General features: G+C 55.3%; 5 protein-coding genes and 1 non-coding gene across 6 annotated transcripts; 4 read left to right on the top strand and 2 right to left on the bottom strand.

The window, feature by feature from the left end:
* Positions 1-26: 26 nt before the first annotated feature.
* Positions 27-1,199, bottom strand: BDQ94DRAFT_172633 (uncharacterized protein; the record flags this gene model as incomplete). The annotated part of the gene is made up of 4 exons (XM_026771994.1): positions 27-490; positions 545-981; positions 1,033-1,059; positions 1,117-1,199. The coding sequence occupies 4 exons, from the start codon at positions 1,197-1,199 to the stop codon at positions 27-29; spliced, it is 1,011 nt and encodes a 336-aa protein (XP_026623891.1).
* Positions 1,200-1,644: 445 nt separating this feature from the next.
* BDQ94DRAFT_180882 (citrate synthase) lies at positions 1,645-3,407 on the top strand (the record flags this gene model as incomplete). Its single annotated transcript, XM_026773758.1, has 6 exons — positions 1,645-1,916; positions 1,978-2,175; positions 2,235-2,990; positions 3,052-3,134; positions 3,190-3,253; positions 3,314-3,407. The coding sequence occupies 6 exons, from the start codon at positions 1,645-1,647 to the stop codon at positions 3,405-3,407; spliced, it is 1,467 nt and encodes a 488-aa protein (XP_026623892.1).
* A 3,585-nt stretch (positions 3,408-6,992) lies between these two features.
* On the top strand, positions 6,993-9,427 carry BDQ94DRAFT_161053 (Zn(II)2Cys6 transcription factor; the record flags this gene model as incomplete). Its single annotated transcript, XM_026769308.1, has 5 exons — positions 6,993-7,195; positions 7,286-8,126; positions 8,180-8,338; positions 8,392-8,870; positions 8,923-9,427. The coding sequence occupies 5 exons, from the start codon at positions 6,993-6,995 to the stop codon at positions 9,425-9,427; spliced, it is 2,187 nt and encodes a 728-aa protein (XP_026623893.1).
* A 234-nt stretch (positions 9,428-9,661) lies between these two features.
* On the bottom strand, positions 9,662-11,199 carry BDQ94DRAFT_172636 (uncharacterized protein; the record flags this gene model as incomplete). Its single annotated transcript, XM_026771995.1, has 2 exons — positions 9,662-10,782; positions 10,842-11,199. The coding sequence occupies 2 exons, from the start codon at positions 11,197-11,199 to the stop codon at positions 9,662-9,664; spliced, it is 1,479 nt and encodes a 492-aa protein (XP_026623894.1).
* A 388-nt stretch (positions 11,200-11,587) lies between these two features.
* BDQ94DRAFT_180883 (acyl transferase domain-containing protein) lies at positions 11,588-17,781 on the top strand (the record flags this gene model as incomplete). The annotated part of the gene is made up of 4 exons (XM_026773759.1): positions 11,588-16,565; positions 16,624-17,112; positions 17,180-17,295; positions 17,347-17,781. 4 exons carry the CDS (start codon positions 11,588-11,590, stop codon positions 17,779-17,781), a joined length of 6,018 nt encoding a protein of 2,005 aa, XP_026623895.1.
* A 751-nt stretch (positions 17,782-18,532) lies between these two features.
* BDQ94DRAFT_t202 lies at positions 18,533-18,603 on the top strand. The gene has a single exon. It is a non-coding gene; the product is annotated as a tRNA-Gly (tRNA).
* The last annotated feature ends 1,402 nt before the right edge of the window (positions 18,604-20,005 follow it).

Consider the following 20,005-nt stretch of genomic DNA (forward strand, 5'->3'; position numbering starts at 1 on the left):
AAATGGAGTTGCTTGAAAGCGTCGTTCTATTCCGTGCGCAGCCGTTCCAGCTCCTTGGAGTCTATCATGGCACCACCAGCGGCAGCACCTCCGCCAGCAGATGCTGCAGCTGGGCTAATAGTAATGCCACAATGACGTCCGTACCGGGCCACGACACTGTCAACGAATTCTTTGGCTGCTTGGGGGCTCTCCAGCCGGGCAGAGGGGTCGAGGCTGACGGAATAGCAGAGCACAGCTGTCTGGCGCTGTGATCCTAGCCCCCAGTGTGTCTCAAGGTGACTGCGGATACTGTTCTGGTTCCATCCAGCTGGGAATCTGGCCGAGATTAAGCGGGCGATGAGTGCAGACATGACTTTGCCAGGACGGCCGGTGAAGCTACCGTCGAGGGCTGCCCCAACAGCTTCGAGGGGAAGATCTTCGCAGCCGTCAGGTGTACCACCAAATTCGGCCACAAGGTCGCCAATGAGTTCGTTCTGTAGCGTAGATTTACCTGGACAGCGTTAGACTGGGAATTGTTGTGAGGGTTCATGTCAGACAGTCTTACCTCCAGACAGGTCCCGAATGCATTTCTGTAGGGGCACCTGGTCAAATGGCTGCTTCAGCTTCTGGGCAGTCAGGGCCAGCACAATATCCAGTGCAGATACTGGCACATCATCAACTGCGACTGCCGCTGCGACTGGAGCAGCAGCTACAGGAGCGACGGGGGCAGCAGCGGCCACGGAAACCGGTGCTGGGGCAGCAGGGGCAGGTTGAGCCTCTGTGGTGGCTACTGGTTGTGACTCCTCATATTCATAGCATATCTGGGCGTAATCATCACTATGGGAGAGGAACTGTCGGCGAATCAGACGCAGCTGGTCCTGCAGCTGGTGATTGCGGGCAACCGTCTTCTTGCCCATGGTGGATAACACCTTGGCTGGGCCAACCTCCACGTATCGCTCCACGGCCTCATCCCGTGTGAAGAACTGTTTCTGTGTATCAATCCTGATAAAGTCAGTGGCGAACTTGCAACTCAGGGATAGGAATGACACTCACCATTGAACCGGAAAGGCAAATTGGTAGCTAGTCAGGTTACGTTAGCTGACAACGCTTTGGAATACAGCCTGGTGAGACACTTACGCCAGAAGCTCAATGAGCAGTGTTCGTGCCAGAGCACGTCGCTCATGCTCCGACTCTGGGAGTGATTGAATCGGCTCTCCCATCTTGTATTGTGTAATGTGTGGTGATCAGAAAACGACGATGGACATCGCGAAGGGGGATATGAGGGTTGTGGTACGAAAATGCTGCTCATATAGATGTCTCTCTATTCCACGCGGACAGCATTAATCCGATCTGATTATCTTTGGCCACTCGCCGAGCAGTGTCGCCTTTGCAGGTGTCCGAGGGACCCCGGGGGTTTCGGCGCATCAGCATGGAAGAAGGAGGGTTGGCCCGGCGGCCGATGCCCGACGGCAGGATTCGAGGGATTTACAGCCCCCAATTGCACCAGGAGACATTTTCTGCGGTTGAAGATGCGTCAGACAGTTCTCTGTAGGATATGTCTACTATGTAGCTTATATACGAGGTAATTCCATCAAGCTGGCACAGTCATCTTAATTTACGACCTTCAATCCCCTATTCCCACATCAAAGTAATATAACCATCACTATGCCCGACATCGCATCCAACGGTGCCCGCAACGGCGCCTCCCAGAATGCAGAGACCAAGCCAGAACCCCCCGTTCTCCATGTGGTAGACAGCCGCACGGGGAAGTACTTCCCCATCCCTATCGTGCGCAACGCCATCAACGCAAGCGAATTCAAGAAACTCAAGTCCCCCGAGGATCCCGCACATCCTGAAGATCAGAACGAGCAGGGCATCCGGGTGTTTGACCCCGGATACTCCAACACGGCTGTTAGTGAGAGCCAGGTTACCTACATGTGCGTTTTCTCTGCTGCATAGGATTGATTATGGCGAAGAGTAACTGATAACGGGGCGCAGCGATGGCCTGAAGGGAACCATCCAGTACCGTGGTTACAACATCGAGGATATTGTGGGCAAGAAGAAGTTTATCGACACGGCACACCTGCTCATTTGGGGAGAATGGCCGACGCCGGAACAGGCCAAGTCTCTGCAGGAGAAGCTCTCCAGCGTACCTGTCCTGGATGAATCCGTCTTCAAAGTCATTCAGGCATTCCCGTAAGCTTCACCCTAGTTTTAGCCTCTAATCCTCTCCCCCCTCAGTCTAACGGCTCCAGTCCCAACTCGTCCATCATCGGCATGATGATCGCCGCTCTGTCAGCTGTCCAGAGTACCCAGATGGATCGCATCCCCGCCCATGCGGCCAAGAACCTCTACTTGGGCAATCCCAAGGCCGTCGATGATGAGATCGTCCGTCTGATGGGCTCGCTGTCCATGATCACCGCTGCTGTCTACTGCCACCATACCGGACGGGAATTTACCCCGCCACGTCCGGAACTCTCCTACATCGAGAACTTCCTGTTGATGATGGGCCACGTCGAGTCTAGCACAGGACTGCCCAACCCCCAGTACGTCGACCGCATTGAGCGTCTCTGGGTCCTCATTGCCGATCACGAGATGACCTGCTCGACTGCTGCGTTCTTGCAGACAGCCTCCTCCCTGCCGGATGTATTTTCCTGTATGATCTCCGCACTGTCGGCGCTCTATGGTCCGCTGCATGGTGGGGCCATTGAGGTAGCTTACAAAAATTTCGAGGAGATTGGCTCGGTTGAGAACGTCGCGGCCAAGATAGAACGTGTCAAGGCCGGTAAGGAGCGTCTGTACGGCTACGGTCACCGCATCTACCGCGTCACAGACCCGCGCTTCATCTTCATCCGCCAGATCTTAGACGAGTTGAAGGAAGAGATCGCCCGGAACCCGCTGCTGAAGGTGGCGTTTGAGGTGGACCGCGTCGCCTCGGAGGATGAATACTTTGTCACCCGGAAGCTACGGCCCAACGCCGATCTCTTTGCGGCGCTTGTGTATAGTGCCATGTAGGCAGCTTCCGTGAAGTAGTGGTTTCAGACATCAGACCCGCTAACGCATTGCAAATAGGGGCTTCCCGACTGAGTTTATTCTACCGTTGTCGCTGTTGTCCCGCACGCAGGGATTCATGGCCCACTGGAAAGAAGCCATGTGTAAGTGACCCATTTTGCCACTGGGTGTCCCACTCTGAGACTAACGATGTGACAGCGAGCACGGCACGTATCTGGCGGCCCGGCCAGATCTACACCGGACACTTGAACCGCGAGATGGCGTAGGTCTAGGCAGTTTCGCTCTCATCGGTGAGACAATCTTAGCGTAGACCGGTCAATAGCATCAGTAAAGCTAGGACTAAAACGCATGCAAGCCGACAGACCACCTGGGCCAGGCGTCGGAATGTTTCCGGCATTCGTCTGATGAAGATATGATATGACTGAGACATGCATTTCCTCGATATCACATGGAATGTGGATAGGATGGCGTCTATGAGATAAGGTCTGCAGATAGCAAATAGAATGGCCCAATGGCTAGATTGTGAAAGTCTTAAACTTTCCCACTAAACTCAGCGTAGTGAAGGCGACTCTGGCATAAAGTACGAGGTAAATTATGTATTTGCGTGATTCGAAAATCAAGCCTGGTGATATCTTCACGGCAGATGGTTCGCTAACTCCAGAACAATGGATCCATGCCGATGATGAATGTCAGCCTCAAGCGCGACAACCTATGTGCCAGTCCAATGCTGTTGCCTTGTTCTCGGGCAGGTAGGACCGGGGGTATTGATAGCGGCATCCTCCGTGACAGGTGGCATCCCTGCCCTATAGAATCATGGCAGTATGCATGGACTGAAGTATTCTATCGGAGAAATTCGTAATCATCCGGTTAGGTCCAGCTAGAAGTACCGCCTCGTATTCTCCTGCATGCATCTTATCACACTATCCACATCTGGAATTGAAGCTCCGAGACTGGACATCACTCCCTCATCCGGCTGAAGGGCGCCCTAGTCTCACTCTCAAGCAACCGTTTTTGATGCATGGCATGTCACCGGCTGACTCTATTGGGGAACTCCTCGCTGCCTATAGCGGTTCCAGCCGAGATCTTCAAGATTTGACTTTGGTCTGTTGCTTGGCCGTTCTTCACAGCTAGACGGCTTTTGCGGATCGACGCGGGAGTGGTAGTCGCGCGTCAAAGTTACTTAGACGCCCCTGTTTCACCTGAGACGATGTTTGACAGGCCACGATGCATGATCGACAGTGTCTTAAGTGACTACCTTATCTAACTTTCTTTGCAGTCAACGGAGACATCGGTGATCGGCATCGGGCGTGCTGGTCGGTGGGTCGCTGGCGCTTTGGCGACTTCTCTGGCCATCTCATGTCTGTCAGGTATCGCTGCTCCTAGGTGATTGATAATGCAGCAAGGTTGCAGAGCTCCTTCCGCTGATACCGAACAGATAGAGAGTCACACTTAATTCCGAGGACCGCAATCTCCATATCCGATATGGTGTTAGGGGCGCAGCTGCAAGTGAGCCATCGGGGCCGCTTTTCTGCTAGCGAGCGGGAGGAGAGGCGATGCGGTTATTCAGCAGACGACACTAGTGAGTTAGTGGCTCTTAGTTAGACCAGCCTAGTGTGTCGCTTCTGCTGAAGATTGCAGAACTCACCCTATAGGAAGGGAAGGAATGAGGAGATGGCACTGGCAGGATTGCCAGGCCCACCACCCACGCTGCCGGTCCCTCAATCACCCACCAGTGCTTAGCACGACACCACCAGCCTGAAGGGGGAAAGAGGGCTGGACTGGTGTCAAGCAGACTAACGTGCTATCGATAGATTATGCAGGATGGTGATATTAGATTACTGAAGGGCTTCCTTCCTCTTCCTGCTAGCTAGAAGCGAGTGACAAATTCAGCGTAATCTCCAACGTGGGAATGGATTGGCGCCTGGTTGGATTAGGATACGAGGTCACTAAGCCCCCCGGACGCCCTAACCAGAACTTCGGCTTCACGACGGTCCTTCCTTTCCCCAGCGGTCCGAACTAGACCCACCTGGTAATGGCTTGTTGTCGATCCCTCCAGAGCTAGTGCAGATTGCAAGAATCACCTTCAGCAATTTGGTCTACGCCTGAGGGAGGGGACAAGGAGAAGATGGGAGGATTCCCTTGGCGAGCATGCAGTCAGCGTGAGCTGATCCCATTCACATGTTTTCTCCGAATTTCGCACCCGGGATAGCAAATAACCGATCTTGATATCTGACTAAACCTGTATATAAGCAGGGTGAATAACTAACTAGGCCTTCTGGGTACCACTCTGAATAAGCGGATATCAGCAATCGAGTAAGCCGTTGCCGCTGTGTGGACCAACGATGCTTTAGCAACAGGGGTTGAATTGTAATCTGAAACCTCGTACTCCCTACCTGCCACATGCAAAAAGTTAGTCGTAGTATCCCCCATTTTGTCAGCTTGGGAGCCTGACATAGGATAAGCTCCGGGCCAGAGGGTACCACAACGGGAAAGGTTGGCGGGGGAGAGGATGAGACGATCCTGCAAGAGACACAATGGTCGTTGGTCCTAGCTGAGAATTGACTGGTTCTGACTGGCCAGGTCGCATGGTCAGGGGCGATGTTCCATTTGATGTGGATTCGCTGCATCGGCAAGCGTTCATTTTGGGACGCGTCCGTCACTGGTGACTGGAGCCTCTCACAGAAGAACGTCAGCAACAGTTCCCGGAGCCGCTCCATCAGATAATGAGGGTCTGCTGGGTCTAGCCACTGCCAATCGATCGATCTACCTCGTGGCGCCACGCCTGCTAAAGGCGGCAGATCGTCGACCACAGGTCCAGACGTCTTTTGGAGACTGGATCGTTGGGTGATGCTGTCGCTGGGACATTTTGCTCCGATATCTCCAACGATCGCATCCTGAGCCGGAAGCACCTCCAATTTTGCCTGACACGGTGACACCGGAATCTTCATCTTAACCATCTCACAGCAGCCGGTGTCCTAGTTGGCCCCCAAAGCGACCCTCTCTGGGGTCGGAAAATGGAACCTGCACAGAGGGTGAGGGGTGACAGGGGCGAATAATGGAATTGACGAACGATTGCAAGCAATTGAGCAAACCAACATCCGGCTGAGTAAGATAGAGATTCTAGGTAGCTAACGTAGTAACACGACACGTAACTCTTCCAGAGCTTGAGGGATGTAGCAGGTTGCAGCATCCTGGCTACATTCCTGCGCGAAGGTCAGCCACCCCTGTCGATGAAGATGCGAACGCGCATGTCTCGGGTGGAAATACCACGCTGAGGACTTGCCCATTATGGGTTAATTCCGACATCCGAATCATAATATTAACTTAACAGGCTTCACGGCTCGTTTGGCTTTCCTGCTCTGGTGTTGCCACTCGGGAGGATGCAGCCTGGGAGAATTCAGCATCCGGACCAGTGCGGGTAAGCGCCATGTCTATCACGGAGCGATGGATGCGCCACGCGGAAAAAGACAGGTTGAAAACACACGGACGCACCTTCCTGCCAGTGGGTCGAGGCTATAGCACCTTGAGATTATGAAAGACCATTCCTCCCCCGCCGGGTCCTCCTCAGCAGATATTGCTATCGACCGTGCCAAGCGCAGGATCCTAAAGACAGGATTATCCCCTCAAGCACGCTGAGCCATCAGAGGCTAACAGTCGTCCCGCTGAGGTCAGCGCTAGGAATCCTCCGCCCACCAGGATCGCCTTCTCCCAGACGCCATCCAAGAGAATGAGGAAGCTTGATGAGCCTGGTGTGACGCTGGAGGAGGTGGGAGTGGCCCTCTCCCGATAACGGCCCGCGGGTCCAAGTGGTCATGGCGTGCTGCCCAGAGATACCTTCGGTCTTGGTATATCAGCCGGTGCATGGCCTGTTCAGCGGGCCCCAAGTGTCAGGTACACGTTAGCCAAGCTCACCTCGTATTCCCTGAATCAGTGCGTCGTAAATCATCGATCCTTTTGCCTGAGCTTTGCCAACCCAGTAGCTGGCAACCTGTGCGAGCATCATGGCTACTCCCCGCGCATCAAGCGTATCCGTCCAGAAGAATCGACCCCGGCAGACTGGGTCGCTGAGCCCAGCGTGTGATGAGTGTCGAATCCGCAAAGTGCGCTGCAATAAAGAGTATCCCAAGTGCTCAAGCTGTCGAGCGTCCAATCTGCCCTGTGAATTCTCCAACAAGGGCAAGCGCATCAACCATACCAAGAAATTGTAAGTGGCCCCTCTCGTTCCCCCTCGCGGTCCGTGCCGCCTGGGTGGGATGTGATCGCGGGTTCCCTGTCTAACAAGCTTTTCCTATAGAGTGAATGATGTGGAGCTCCTGGGCAGTCGTCTGGGCAAGATTGAAGAGGCTCTCTTTCGCTGTTTGTCCGTGGTTGAAGCTGCCAACACCCCGCGATACGGCAGTCCATCTCAACCCGCTTCTCGACCAGATTCAGAGGGTAATCAAGACCGAGAAGAGTCTCGCCGCGGCTCGGTCGACTCTGAGGATAGCTGGTCGGATGGCTCGTCCGATCCGCTCGCTCACGGTGAACGAGATCCGCAAGCAGATCCAATGCACTACAGCAGTCCGGTAGCATCGCTCTACTTTGAGGCACGAGCTGCAAGCATCCAGTTGATGTCGTCAATATCATCAACGGAGAACGGTTCCAGCCCAGCGAGTCCGCGTGGGCGCGAGGGTCTGTCCCCGTCGACGCCTCTGGGAGGGTATCTGTCGGACGCCAGCGAGCTCTTCCAGCAGCTGGCCACGGGTCCTCCGCCCGTCTCTGAGCCCAAGTACGATGATCTCCCACCAGCATTGCCCCCGCGAACCTTGCTAGAAGGCTTCGTGGAAGCGTACTTCACCGACCTAAACCCTTTCCTCCCTCTCTATGATCGACAGAGCGTGCTTGATGCCATTGAGCAGCAGTATGGGCCGCGAAGCGATGGCCCCGACCTGGCCTGGATATGTTCGTTTAATAGCATCCTACTGCACACCCTCGAGGCCAAGTCGAGTGCCGCACGGCCAGGAGGACACACGGGAGATAGTACCCTGGAGCGAGGGTTGGTGGTCCATCTTCTGCTCAATGCGCGCCGCTGTTACAATAACTTTGAGCGCCTCCTGCAACCACGTCTCGCCAATGTCCAGAGCTTGTTCAGTATGGTATGCTCCGATCTCCCATCCGCTCAACTTAGACCTCATTCTCACATATGCAGGCACTGGTAGCACTCCGATACTTCAGCTTCACAATGTTTGAGACGGTATTTGCGCAGGCTTGCCAGTTGGCCCGCACCATCGGGCTGCACCAGACTGCCGCCGGAGCTCCCCAGGAAGCAGAGCGGCGCCACCTCTTCTGGTGCCTGTTCATCATCGACGTTAGTGTTCCCTTCCACCAGTATACAAAGTCTTTGACTGACTGAACATAAAGAAACATGCGGCCTTGGCGGTTGGCAAGCCGTGTCTGCTCCCTTCTTATGCCTGTGCTATCCCAATTCCCAGCTCCAAGTGCGGGTCACTCATCGAGGACCAGTTCACGGCACGTATAATGCTGGCCACCATCCTCGAGGAGATGTATCGTCGCCTACATTCAGCCCGCAGCACGCGGCGTGGCCGCGAGCAAATTTCCCGCCGTGCTAGCCAGCTTGCCCGCCGCTTGGAGGACTGGGCGGTACAGCACGAACATGCCCTGCATCCGACGGGCACGCCAGAGGCGTCCCAGGTGCTGGCAGCCGCGGAACTGCAGTATGCGCTGTATATCAGCCGAGTTCTCGTGCAACGGCGCATTAATGGGCCGGAAAGCCGGTCCCTTCGATACAGTCATGCTCGCACAGGCCTGCAGTTGCTCCAGAAGCTGTGCAATGGTGACCACCTGGGAGGACGTCGCGTTGGCTATGCCATGTTCGCCAGGTAGGTCGGCTTCTCGGCAGACTGTCCGCCACACATACTAACTCTTTGCCAGTGTCACCCTCAACTACTCCCTCATCCCCTTCCTGGAAGTGTACATGCAGGTGCTGCAGGATCACCCCCGGGCGGATGCGTCGGATGTGGCGCTGCTGACATCCTTTGCGGCGCGCGCGGACATTCTGGCCGCACAGACAACCGCGACGTCGTATACGGCCCGAGTGCGCGAGGTCAGTGCTCTCTGCTGTCAAGTCGTCACTCGGCTCCACCAGCCCCTCGAAGCAGCCGAGTCCCAGGTGGATCAGCCGGCAATGCCGGACCCTTTCTGGGATCTGAGTGCCATGACAGCCGATGCCGGGTGGGACACGACACCGGCAACGCCCCAATTTCCTAGTAATCTGTCAGTCCAGCCGGATCCCTCTTTCTTCCTGGATGCGGGAGGCTCCGTTGGACCGGGCTTCTCGCTGGGCGGTCCCATCTTCACGGATGGTGGGCCGGTCATGTTTGACAACCTACTGGACTCATTTGCTGGCCCGGACACTGCGTTGGGATTGATGCAGTGAATGATCTCGTTCTGTTTTGACGCTTACGATGTTACGCTGTTACTTGAATCTTTTTCTCGCATTGGATTTGATTACTGGGATTTCGCATTGCAAGGTTGGCTGGCACTGTTATTTTGTTTGATTGGATGATTGTATTGTGATAGATAGATCGATAGATAGATCGCTTAGACATAAACATAAACCACATATTCATCAGAAGTCTCCAATATAGAATAATCTCCCTCCATTCCTCGGTTACAAACTGAACAGGTTCACAAAATGGCATGCTGGTAGCGACATAAACTCCTCCGATGCCACCGTCTTCAGGATCTGCTGGACTCTATCTGTCGACAATCGAAGACCCAGATTCCGCTCTGCTTTTGCGTAAACTTCCTGCGGCGTCTCCGGGCGTCGGACATGTCCCAGTGGATATTCTACCAACACTTCAGGCAGCGTCGTGCCGTCCGTCAGGGTGACAGTGAGCGAATTCGCCACACTGCGCACCGCCATATCATGATAATCGGCTGTGTATTTGGGGTCCTCTGCCATGGTGATCTTCTGGCGCAGGGCATCGACGCGCGGGTCCGTCGCCCAGGGGCTGTCGTCCTGGTAGTCGGCCGTCTCGACCTGCGCTCCCTTCAGCAGCACTACAGCGACCATGTACCGCAGACAGTGGTCACGATCTGCGGCGTTATGCAAAGTTGCTCCGCCCTTGTTGATGATCGTCATACCAGCAGCCTGGGTCTTGGCGTGGATTGACTGGATATCCTTGGCTGGGTCAAGTCCACGCGCCCGCAGGGTATTGGCGATCTCCAGCGCGGCTTCCACTGCCGTCATTCCATGGCCCTCGGCCGTGTTCACCTTAAACAGCACGGTTTCAATGACCCAGGTGCCAAATGGCTGGGGGAGATCGAATTCCTGGCCCTTGAACAGTACATCGTAGAAACCCCAGCGAGGCGTGGTCAGCACCGTGTTGGCACCTGGTTGTCCGGCCTTGGCTAGTAGTGCGAGATGCACAGCCCGCATGCAAGCATCACCAGCTGCCCATCCCTTGCGCGGACCGGTGTTGGGTGCCTGGCGGTACACGCGCAGTGGGTGACCGTCCATCCAGGCGTGGGATACGGCACTAAGGGCTTGCTCGCGAGGAAGATCTAGCAGCCAGGCCGACACGGCGGTCGCGCCAATCTTGACCAGGATGGTGTGGTCCAACCCGACTTTGTTGAAGGCATTCTTGATCTGGAAGCAGCCCTGAATCTCATACGCCTTGATCAGGGCCTCCAGAACCTGCTGCATTGTCACGATGCTGTCGGGGTCGCCCTCTGCCAGGGCTACACGGCTCCGGACATCTGCGACGGCCAGGATGGCACCAAGGTTATCTAAAATAATATTGTTAGTGTATGTGACTTGACAGTCGCTAAAGTGGTCTGTAGCTCACCCGAGGGATGCCCCCATTCTGCACCGGGAAAGGCATCATTGTGGTCGAGGTAGCGGATCATGGCCCCCAGATCAAAGGCTCCCTTGAGGATATCCAGCTGGTAGGCTGTTCCCGGTAACCGGAACAAACCCGAGGTGGCTGGGGCGATGGGGAACGCCGGTCCAACGAGCTGTGCGCATTGGGGACTGGTATGGATACTCTCGAGGGCAGCTCCAAGAGCATCCATCAAGGCGACCTTGGCCCGCGCCCAGGCATTATCGGTGGCGATCTGGTAGTCGTAGACATAGTCGACGATGGCCTGGATCACAGCATCGTAGGGCTTGCGCGAGTTGTCGTCGGCGGCAGGAATGACAGTCATGCTGGACGGGGCAATGATTGGAGGATAAGAGAACGCACTAGATCTTCTCTCTCCTCTTCCTTTCAATGAGGAATCATTTGTTGCCTTTCAAGTACTTTATGAAATGTTGCATTCAGGGCAGTGGCGGGCCGGATCTTGCATCCTGGCGTGGTTCGGGTTTCGGCCGCCGGATGAGACTCTGCAGCAACACCGAATCAATTGCTGAGAGATGCTTTGGCTGCCGAACAGCTTTCAATCGGCAGGATTTGGTCTGTCTGACTCAGCTATCGAAGCAATGTGAGACAACGAAGTGAGTCTTATAATCGACCTCAAAAGCTATCTATCTCTGGTCTCTTCTTCTTGCCCAGGTCGTTGTTATCCCGACCAAATGTCGCCCTAGTCACCCACCATGACTGCGACAACCGAGCTTCATCCCAACTCTTCACCCTCGCCTGCTGGGGATGGGCCATCCGTGGCTTTTACCCTCGAGCATGGCGAGGCCACTGCCGCGCTGTCTGTGAGTAGTGCTGTGGCCACAACACTGCAGCCCTACCGCGCCAGCTGGCTGGCCGACGACACCATCTCTCCCCTCAGTCTAACGCTGTCCTTCCTCGGCCATTTGACCCGCCAAAAAGCCCCTTTATCAGCAGTCCAGACTGCTGTGAGGGCCTTTGAAACTCAGTATCTCGCAGGCATTGACATCCACACGGCTGTCACTATCCTGCCAGACGCCCTTGGTGCCAAAAAGACTGCCCTGCGAGATTACTATGCCGCCGCAGCCTATACCGGTCAGCCCTTATCCAACTCACCCAGTGCCTTGTTCAAATCCGCCCAGACAGGCACCTCACGCATCACAACAATCTTTGGCGGCCAAGGAACGGCCAATCCATCGTGTGTGCGCGAGTTACGGTCTCTCTATACCACCTACCGCCCCATACTCACTCAGCTCATGCAAGAATGTGGCCCTGTCCTGTCCTCTCTGTCCCAGCGCCCGGACACACAGTCCTACTTTCGCGGTCGTCCTATCGACTTGAATTCCTGGCTGGCCGGCGCAACAACCCTCAATGAGGACTTTGTCAGCGCCGCGCCTGTCAGCCTGCCCATTCTAGGACTTTTCGACCTGGCCCACTACTGCATCATCTCCAGTGTTTTGGGTCAGACCCCCGGGCAAGTGGCTACTTCGATGCATGCCATCTCTGGCCATTCTCAGGGCATTGTTGTTGCCGCTGCCGTGGCTCGTGCCGACTCGTGGACATCGTTCTACGACAACGCCCGGCTGGCTGTGGAGCTGCTGTTCTGGATTGGCTTTGAAAGTCACCAAGATGCGCCTCAGTTGTTCATCGCGCCCGAGCTTATTGAGCAAACCAAGGAACAAGGGCATGGAGTTCCTTCGCCAATGCTCTCCGTTCGAGGACTTGAGCGGCCAGCACTGGAAAAGCTTCTCGCCCAGTGTAATCAGGTCCTCCCTGAGTCGCGCCAGCTGCATATCGCCCTCATTAATGCCCGCACAAACCACATCGTCGCAGGTCCTGCAGCGTCACTGTGCGGTCTCAGTCATGTTCTCGCCGAGCTGCAAGCCGCTGGGGAGAAGGATCAGACTCGCATCCCCTTCAGCCAACGCAAGCCCGCCGTCACGCACTCCTTCCTCCCCATCAGCACTCCTTTCCATACCCCCTACCTGCAGGCAGCGTCCCAGCGCATTAAGGAGCGGCTAGCCGATCGCGCGTTTTCCGCAGACCAGCTACAAGTTCCTGTTTTGCACACCGCAACGGGTGAAGATCTACGAGTCAACCCTCAGTCTAATGTCATTGAAGCCCTCGTGGATGCCATCACCACTGAGCCCGTTGACTTCCCCCGTCTGTTGGCTGACGCAACCACCACCCACTTTCTCGTTCTCGGGGCTGGTCGTCTCAGCGAATTAGTCAAGCAAATTAGACAAGGGTATGGCCAGCAGATCATCGCCGCCAGCGAGCTCAAGCCTTCCAGTGCCGACATCGGTAGCCAGGCCGACCTCTTTACACCAACCCTCCGCCCGGCTCCTTCATCCTGGGCGGACGCCTATCAACCTCGCCTGGTGCAAACAGCCAACGGCCGGTTGATCCTCGATACGAAATTCAGTCGCCTGCTGCAGGTACCCCCGATCATCACCGCGGGTATGACGCCCACTACCGTGCCCTGGGACTTCGTGGCAGCTGTCATCAACGCTGGTTACTTTATCGAGCTGGCCGGCGGAGGCTACCACACCGAAGACGAGATGCGGGTCGCCATCGAGAAGATCGCTGCCGCCATTCCTCCTGGCCGCGGCATTACCTGCAATCTCATCTACGTCAATCCCAAGGCGATCGCTTGGCAGACACGGCTGATCCGCAAGCTCATCCGCCAAGGAGTACCCATTGATGGGCTTACTATCGGTGCCGGTGTGCCGTCGCTCGAGGTTGCTCGCGAGTACATCGACGACCTTGGCATCAAGCACATCTCCTTCAAGCCTGGATCGGTCGATGCCATCAACGCTGTGCTGCAAATCGCTGATGACCGACCCGACTTCCCCATCGGGCTCCAGTGGACCGGTGGCCGGGGAGGCGGCCATCACTCGTATGAGGACTTCCACGCGCCCATCCTGGCCACCTACGCGGAAATTCGCAAGCGTGACAACATCTGCCTCGTTGCCGGCAGTGGATTTGGTGCTGGAGATGATACCTACCCTTACCTGACCGGCCAGTGGTCAGTTGCTCGGGGCTACCCCGCCATGCCGTTTGACGGTATTTTGTTGGGCAGCCGCATGATGCTCTGTCGCGAAGCCCACACCAGTCCAGCAGTAAAGCAGCTGCTTGCCACCACACCTGGTGTTCCTGATGGCGAATGGGAGAAGAGCTACAAAGGCAGCGCGGGTGGCATCATTACAGTTCGGTCGGAAATGGGCCAGCCTATCCACAAGGTGGCCACGCGAGGAGTCCGGCTGTGGGCCGACTTTGACCAGACGCTGTTCCGCCACCCTCGTCCGAAGATGGTGGAGGAGCTGGCCAAGCGCAAGACTGAAATCATTGCCCGGCTGAACAAGGATTATGCCAAACCCTGGTTTGGTCAGGATGCCCGTGGACAGCCGATTGACCTGGCAGACATGACTTATGCCGGAGTGCTGGCCCGCATGGTTGAGCTGATGTATGTGGCCCATCAGCAGCGCTGGATCCATCCGTCATACCAGCGCCTGGTGTCAGATGTGGCCGTACGCACCCTCGAACGTGTCGCTCCGTCCGTGGAACTGAGCCTCGATCTGCTGGATGCACCAGCTAGTTTCCTGCAGGTGCTGTCCGAGAAGTGTCCAGCTGCTGCCACGCAACGCCTGCATCCCGACGATGCGGCTTTCTTCCTGCGGCGCTGCCAGGCGCGTGGCCAGAAGCCTGTCAATTTCATTCCGATTCTAGACGAGAACTTCGAAACATGGTTCAAGAAGGATTCGTTGTGGCAGTCAGAGGACCTGGAGGCCGTCGTAGGGCAGGATCCTGAGCGCGTGTGCATCTTGCATGGCCCTGTTGCCGTCCGCTATGCCACCGACAAGGACGAGTCAGCCCAGGAGATCCTCGACGGCATTGCGACCTCGCATACCCACGCGGCACTGCAGGACTTTTACCAGGGTGATCTCCAACGAGTGCCTAAAGTCGTTAATGCATCTGCCGCCACCTCCCATACCCAGCCCGAATCTTCGTATGAAGTGAGCTCCCTGGATCTGGTGACAGACGGCTCTTTTAGTTGGGTACGTGACCTCCTCGAGACGCCTACTATCATCCGCGAAGGCATCCGCAAGAAGAACCCATTCCGCAGCATCCTGGCCGTAAAGCCTGGTCAGAAGCTGGTCGTCAATCACACGCAGCAGCGCATCGTACTCTGTGAGAGCAGCACGGAACAGCCAGTGATCAGCATTCAAAGCGATGGTACCCGGACCATTTCTGTGGACCTTCATCAGCCCGGCAGCTTTACCGCTGCCCCTGCAGTCCTCTCACTCCAGTACAAGGCTCGTTCCGCTGGGCTCTCTCCAGCGCTGGAGGAGGTTGTAGACGGACGCAATGACCGCATCAAGACCTTCTACCGCAACCTTTGGCTGGGAGAGGCGGCAGACCCTACCAAGGATAGCCACTCCACCTTCCACGGACCTGAGATAACCCTCACTCGCGACCTGCTCGAGGACATGTACCGGACTTTGGGTCTTTCGCCGACGGGCATCCGACCGGAATCTCTGCCCATGGACATCGCCATTGTGATCGCCTGGGAACCGCTGGTCGAGCCGCTTGTCTGCGCGGGAGTTGAAGGGGATCTGCTGCGACTCGTGCACCGCTCCAACGACATTGACTATGTGCCCTCCGCTACACCTTTCCAGGTTGGAGATGTCCTGCGCTCGAGTAGCCAGATCCAGTCCATCACCATTGAGCCGACGGGCAAGTCGATCGTTGTGAAGGCCACTATTGAGCGGGCCGGAGAGCCCATCGCCTTCGTCACCTCCACCTTCTTTATGCGCGGCACCTACACCGACTATGCCTCCTGCTTTGAACGCATCACTGAGCCCGAGACCATACTCGAGGTCTCTACTCCCGTAGATGAGGAGCTGCTGCGATCCCGACCGTGGCTTCAGTTGGATGAACCCACGACCCCGCTCGTCGGCAAGACGCTCTGCTTCCGACTGGAAACATCCATCGACTGGAAGGATCAAACGACCTTCCAGACACTTCAAACGAGCGGTACTGTCTCCCTCCGCTCCTGGAACGGCAAGCAAACGCCCATCGGTCGGGTCTCCTTCGAAGCTCGCGACGGCAAGGCCAATCCGGTGTCGGACTTCCTACGTCGACGCGGCCAGCCACTGGTCGCTCGCAAGCCGCTCGAAGTCACTCAAGAGCTGAACCAGACCTCGGAGGGTGTGCAGATTCCCGCATCCAACGCGGGCTATAGTACCTTCTCCAAGGACTTCAATCCCATTCACATCTCGTCTGAGTTTGCACAGTATGTTGAGTTGCCTGGCACTATCACTCATGGCATGTACACGTCGGCTGTGGTACGCGCAGTCGCTGAGCGCTGTGCGGCGCAGGGTGATCTGACACGTTTCCGCCGCTGGGCCTGCTCGTTTGTCGGCATGGTGCTGCCGAGCGATCAGCTGGAAGTGCGCGTACAGCACGTCGCTATGATTGAGGGCCGATTGCTGCTGAATGTGACGGCCGTCAAGGCTGGGACGGATGAAGCGGTCATCCAGGCGGAGGCCGAGGTGGATCAACCCTCGACGGTGTATGTCTTTACCGGACAGGGCAGTCAGTCGCCAGGCATGGGGATGAGCCTGTACAAATCCAGTGCGGCTGCCCGGGCCATCTGGGACGCAGCGGACAAGTTCTTCATTGAGACCTACGGTATGTAATACCCCTTGTTTTTCTGTATCCCCGCTAGCAAGCTAATAATGGCATTCAGGATGGTCGGTTCTCGAGCTCGTCCGCCAGAATCCAACAGCTTTGACGGTGCATTTCCGGGGCAAACGCGGACGTCAGATCAAGGCCAACTATATGGCCATGACTATCGATGCATACAGGGCCGATGGAACGTTGGTGAAGGAGCCCATCCTTCCGGAACTCACGCCCAAGTCCACTTCATACACATTTGCCGACCCACGCGGTTTGGTGTTCTCGACGAAGTTTGCACAGCCTCTGGTCTTGTTGTTGGAGCGCGCGGCGGTCGAGGATCTCCGCCAGCGGGGAGTAGTGCAGGGGGATGCTGCGTTTGCAGGACACTCCCTGGGCGAATATGGAGCATTGGCATCGTTTGGCGAGTTTATGCCCTTCACGGATCTCCTGCGAGTGGTGTTCTATCGGGGTTTGGCCATGCAGGTGGCCATTGAGCGCGATGATCAGGGACGGACGAACTTTTCCATGGCGGCGGTGAATCCGGCTCGTGTGGGCAAGTGTGAGTAACCATTGATACTCTCCTGCGTAGATGTGGGGTTTACCGTGAATGCTGACATGGGGTTTAGTCTTCACGGAGAAGGCATTGCGGCAGATTGTGACACAGATCGCTACGACAACGCACGCCCTGCTCGAGATTGTCAACTTCAATGTCGATGGCGAGCAATATGTGTGTGCTGGAACGGTGAGTTCTCTTTCCCCATAACGAGGTTGGTTCGTTCGCTCATGATATCAGCTCGAGAACCTCCATGCCCTGGCCGCCATCACCGACACTATTGCGCGGTCTCCTACTGGGGCTGCTCTCGCACGCGAATTTACCGACGCTACCACGATCGGTAATGCAGACCTTGCATCGACGAAGCTGGTAGAGCAATGCATTGCGGAAGCACGCCAGCTCCCCGCGCCAGTGAGCTTGAAGCGCAGCCTCGCGACAATTCCCCTGCAGGGCATCGACGTGCCCTTCCACTCGGCACATCTGCGACCGGGAGTGGCATCGTATCGCAACTTCTTGGAGGAACGTATTCCCAAGACTGAGGTGGATCCGCAGAAGCTGGTGGGCAAGTGGATTCCCAATGTAATGGGGACGCCGTTCTCGCTTAGTCGGGAGTATGTTGAGGGGGTATATGGGCTGACGCAGAGTCCGATCTTGAAGGAGGTGCTAGCACGATAGAGAAGAGCAGGATTGTGGTGTGGGCCTTTATGTGTACATGATAGACTGTCTGACGATTCGTCTGTGTTTCTTGTTACCTTGTAGTAGTTGGTCGCTGTCTACTTCTACCCTTTTGGAATACATTTACAAATCACTTCAATTATCACAGTACAGTCCAATAACATTCCCGCGCTAGCTGCTCTCGATATAAAGATACTACTCGAGTATGCTTGACCGGGTCTTTGGGTTTTGTAGACATGTTCGTGTCTTCATGACCCTCGTCCCCGGTGGTCGCGTTGTGCATCAATCTTGGATCCCTTTCTCTTTCCTACGCGCCTCTACTGTGTCTTTATATTCTTGGTGCCCGGTCGGTTGTTTATTGGAAGAGATAAGAAAGGAAGAAGAATTATATGAAACAATATTCCAGCTATCAGTAAGTCCAGACTAGTTCACTTGCAAACAACCATAGCAGCAGTACTGGGTGTTTCCTCCTCCATTATATATTTTGGGGCAACTCTGGTATAGTAATCGTATTACGTGTTATGTTTTTCAAAGTAGGCCAAACAGCGTGTGCATGGAAGGACTCAGTGGCTCCTTGCATCTTAATCGGACGGGATTGAAGAAAGATAGGACTTCAATACCGTATGTTCAGTTGTTGGACTTATGGAGGTACTACACGCTGGGCTCTTCATTATGAGCGTCTACTCGGGAGATTTGACTGTAAGTGTGTCAGCTACTTATAACACAAGTATTCACTCCATAATATATACCAGCATCATTGGTCTAGTGGTAGAATTCATCGTTGCCATCGATGAGGCCCGTGTTCGATTCACGGATGATGCACTCTTCTTTTTCCTCTTTCCTTTTTTTTTTTTCCTCCGCTTTTCCTTCCCAGCCATGTCGATTCGTTCATTCTACTATCTATTTTTGCTATCTCGTATCTCCTCTCCTCTGTCTGCTGTCAATCCACCTCCAATCATCGCCAGCCCTCAGACTGCCGCCCTGCAGCTCTCGGGCCTGCCGATCGCAACCCACCGCTGCAGTTCCCCCACTCCACGGCTCATCTTTAGCAGAAGTTTAGACCTGCCTATCTGTCTACTTTGTGTCTTTTGGATGGCTGTCTGGTTCAACGGTTATCCACAGTTGATCAAGTGACTCTGTTGCCAGTGGAACAGCTACCCTGCACCTAACTCTTTTCTCTCTCTTCAGCCACTTGCCAGCCAACGGGGTCCCTTCTGCCTCTGATATTGGAGGACGACGCTATCCATCTCGCACTTCTCTCGCTGGGTTTCGCTGGCAGCTTCACATTGGCCCGTTGAGGTTGACATGACTAACTACGGTTCAAAGTAGTGCAACAGCTATCTTCTTAGCTTAGGATGGATGCTCAGAACGAATCATCGGGCCGGGATTCGCTGGTGATCGGGGGTCAGCCGAGGGGAGGAATGACGAGCTTCCCTGGAAGTGCCATCATCAACCTTGGTGGGAGGGGCAAACCAGAGGAGGAAACGACAAACGAGTAAGGCAAAGCAAAGGCAAAGCAATGCAATGCGAGAACCAAAGCACAGTCAGTGGATTCCACCCTCACAGAGAGAGAAAGAGAACAAATCTCACAAGAGTAAGGCAATGATCCGCAAACCAAAGGTCCAATGGGAAACCCGACGGAGAATAAACAACGCCCGGTTCCACCGTAAAGATGTCAGGTTGATTGCCTTGGAGGGGGACCCTCTCTCGTCCTCTCTCTGTATCTCCCAGAACTTCTTGGAATTACCCACTGTGGAAAAAGTGATGCTATCTCGGGACAATGAGGACCCTCCTGGCCCGAGCGTTTGCAGCCTGCAGAGATTGTCGCTGGGATCGCTGGCAGAAACTCTACTTCTCCTACAATATTTTTTTTTTCATATCTTTTCAATCATCTTGGAGGGGAAACTAAACTTAAACATGGGAATAGACTTTAGATTGATGCCCAGCCACAATACTTACTCAAGTTTATGTAGCCGAGGAAATCATGATGTGACTGGGAATGGGAGGCTAACGAGAGAGATCGCACCATCTGCACTCATGGTATGACTGAACCCTCTCCAAGCGATGGTAACGAGGGCAACCACAACCGCCCGTTTGAACAGTGACTGTGCCAGTGTCAGTGCCCTCAAGAGTCTCTGCCGCGATCGCGATGGCGTCGATTCCAACCAAATTGTTATGCTTTCTCCCTCTCGGGCAGGTGGGGCCGTTGCGTAACTCGGAATTC

The sequence above is a fragment of the Aspergillus welwitschiae genome, assembly GCF_003344945.1.
Source record: "Aspergillus welwitschiae strain CBS 139.54b unplaced genomic scaffold BDQ94scaffold_27, whole genome shotgun sequence".
In the NCBI taxonomy this organism is placed as follows: domain Eukaryota; kingdom Fungi; phylum Ascomycota; class Eurotiomycetes; order Eurotiales; family Aspergillaceae; genus Aspergillus; species Aspergillus welwitschiae.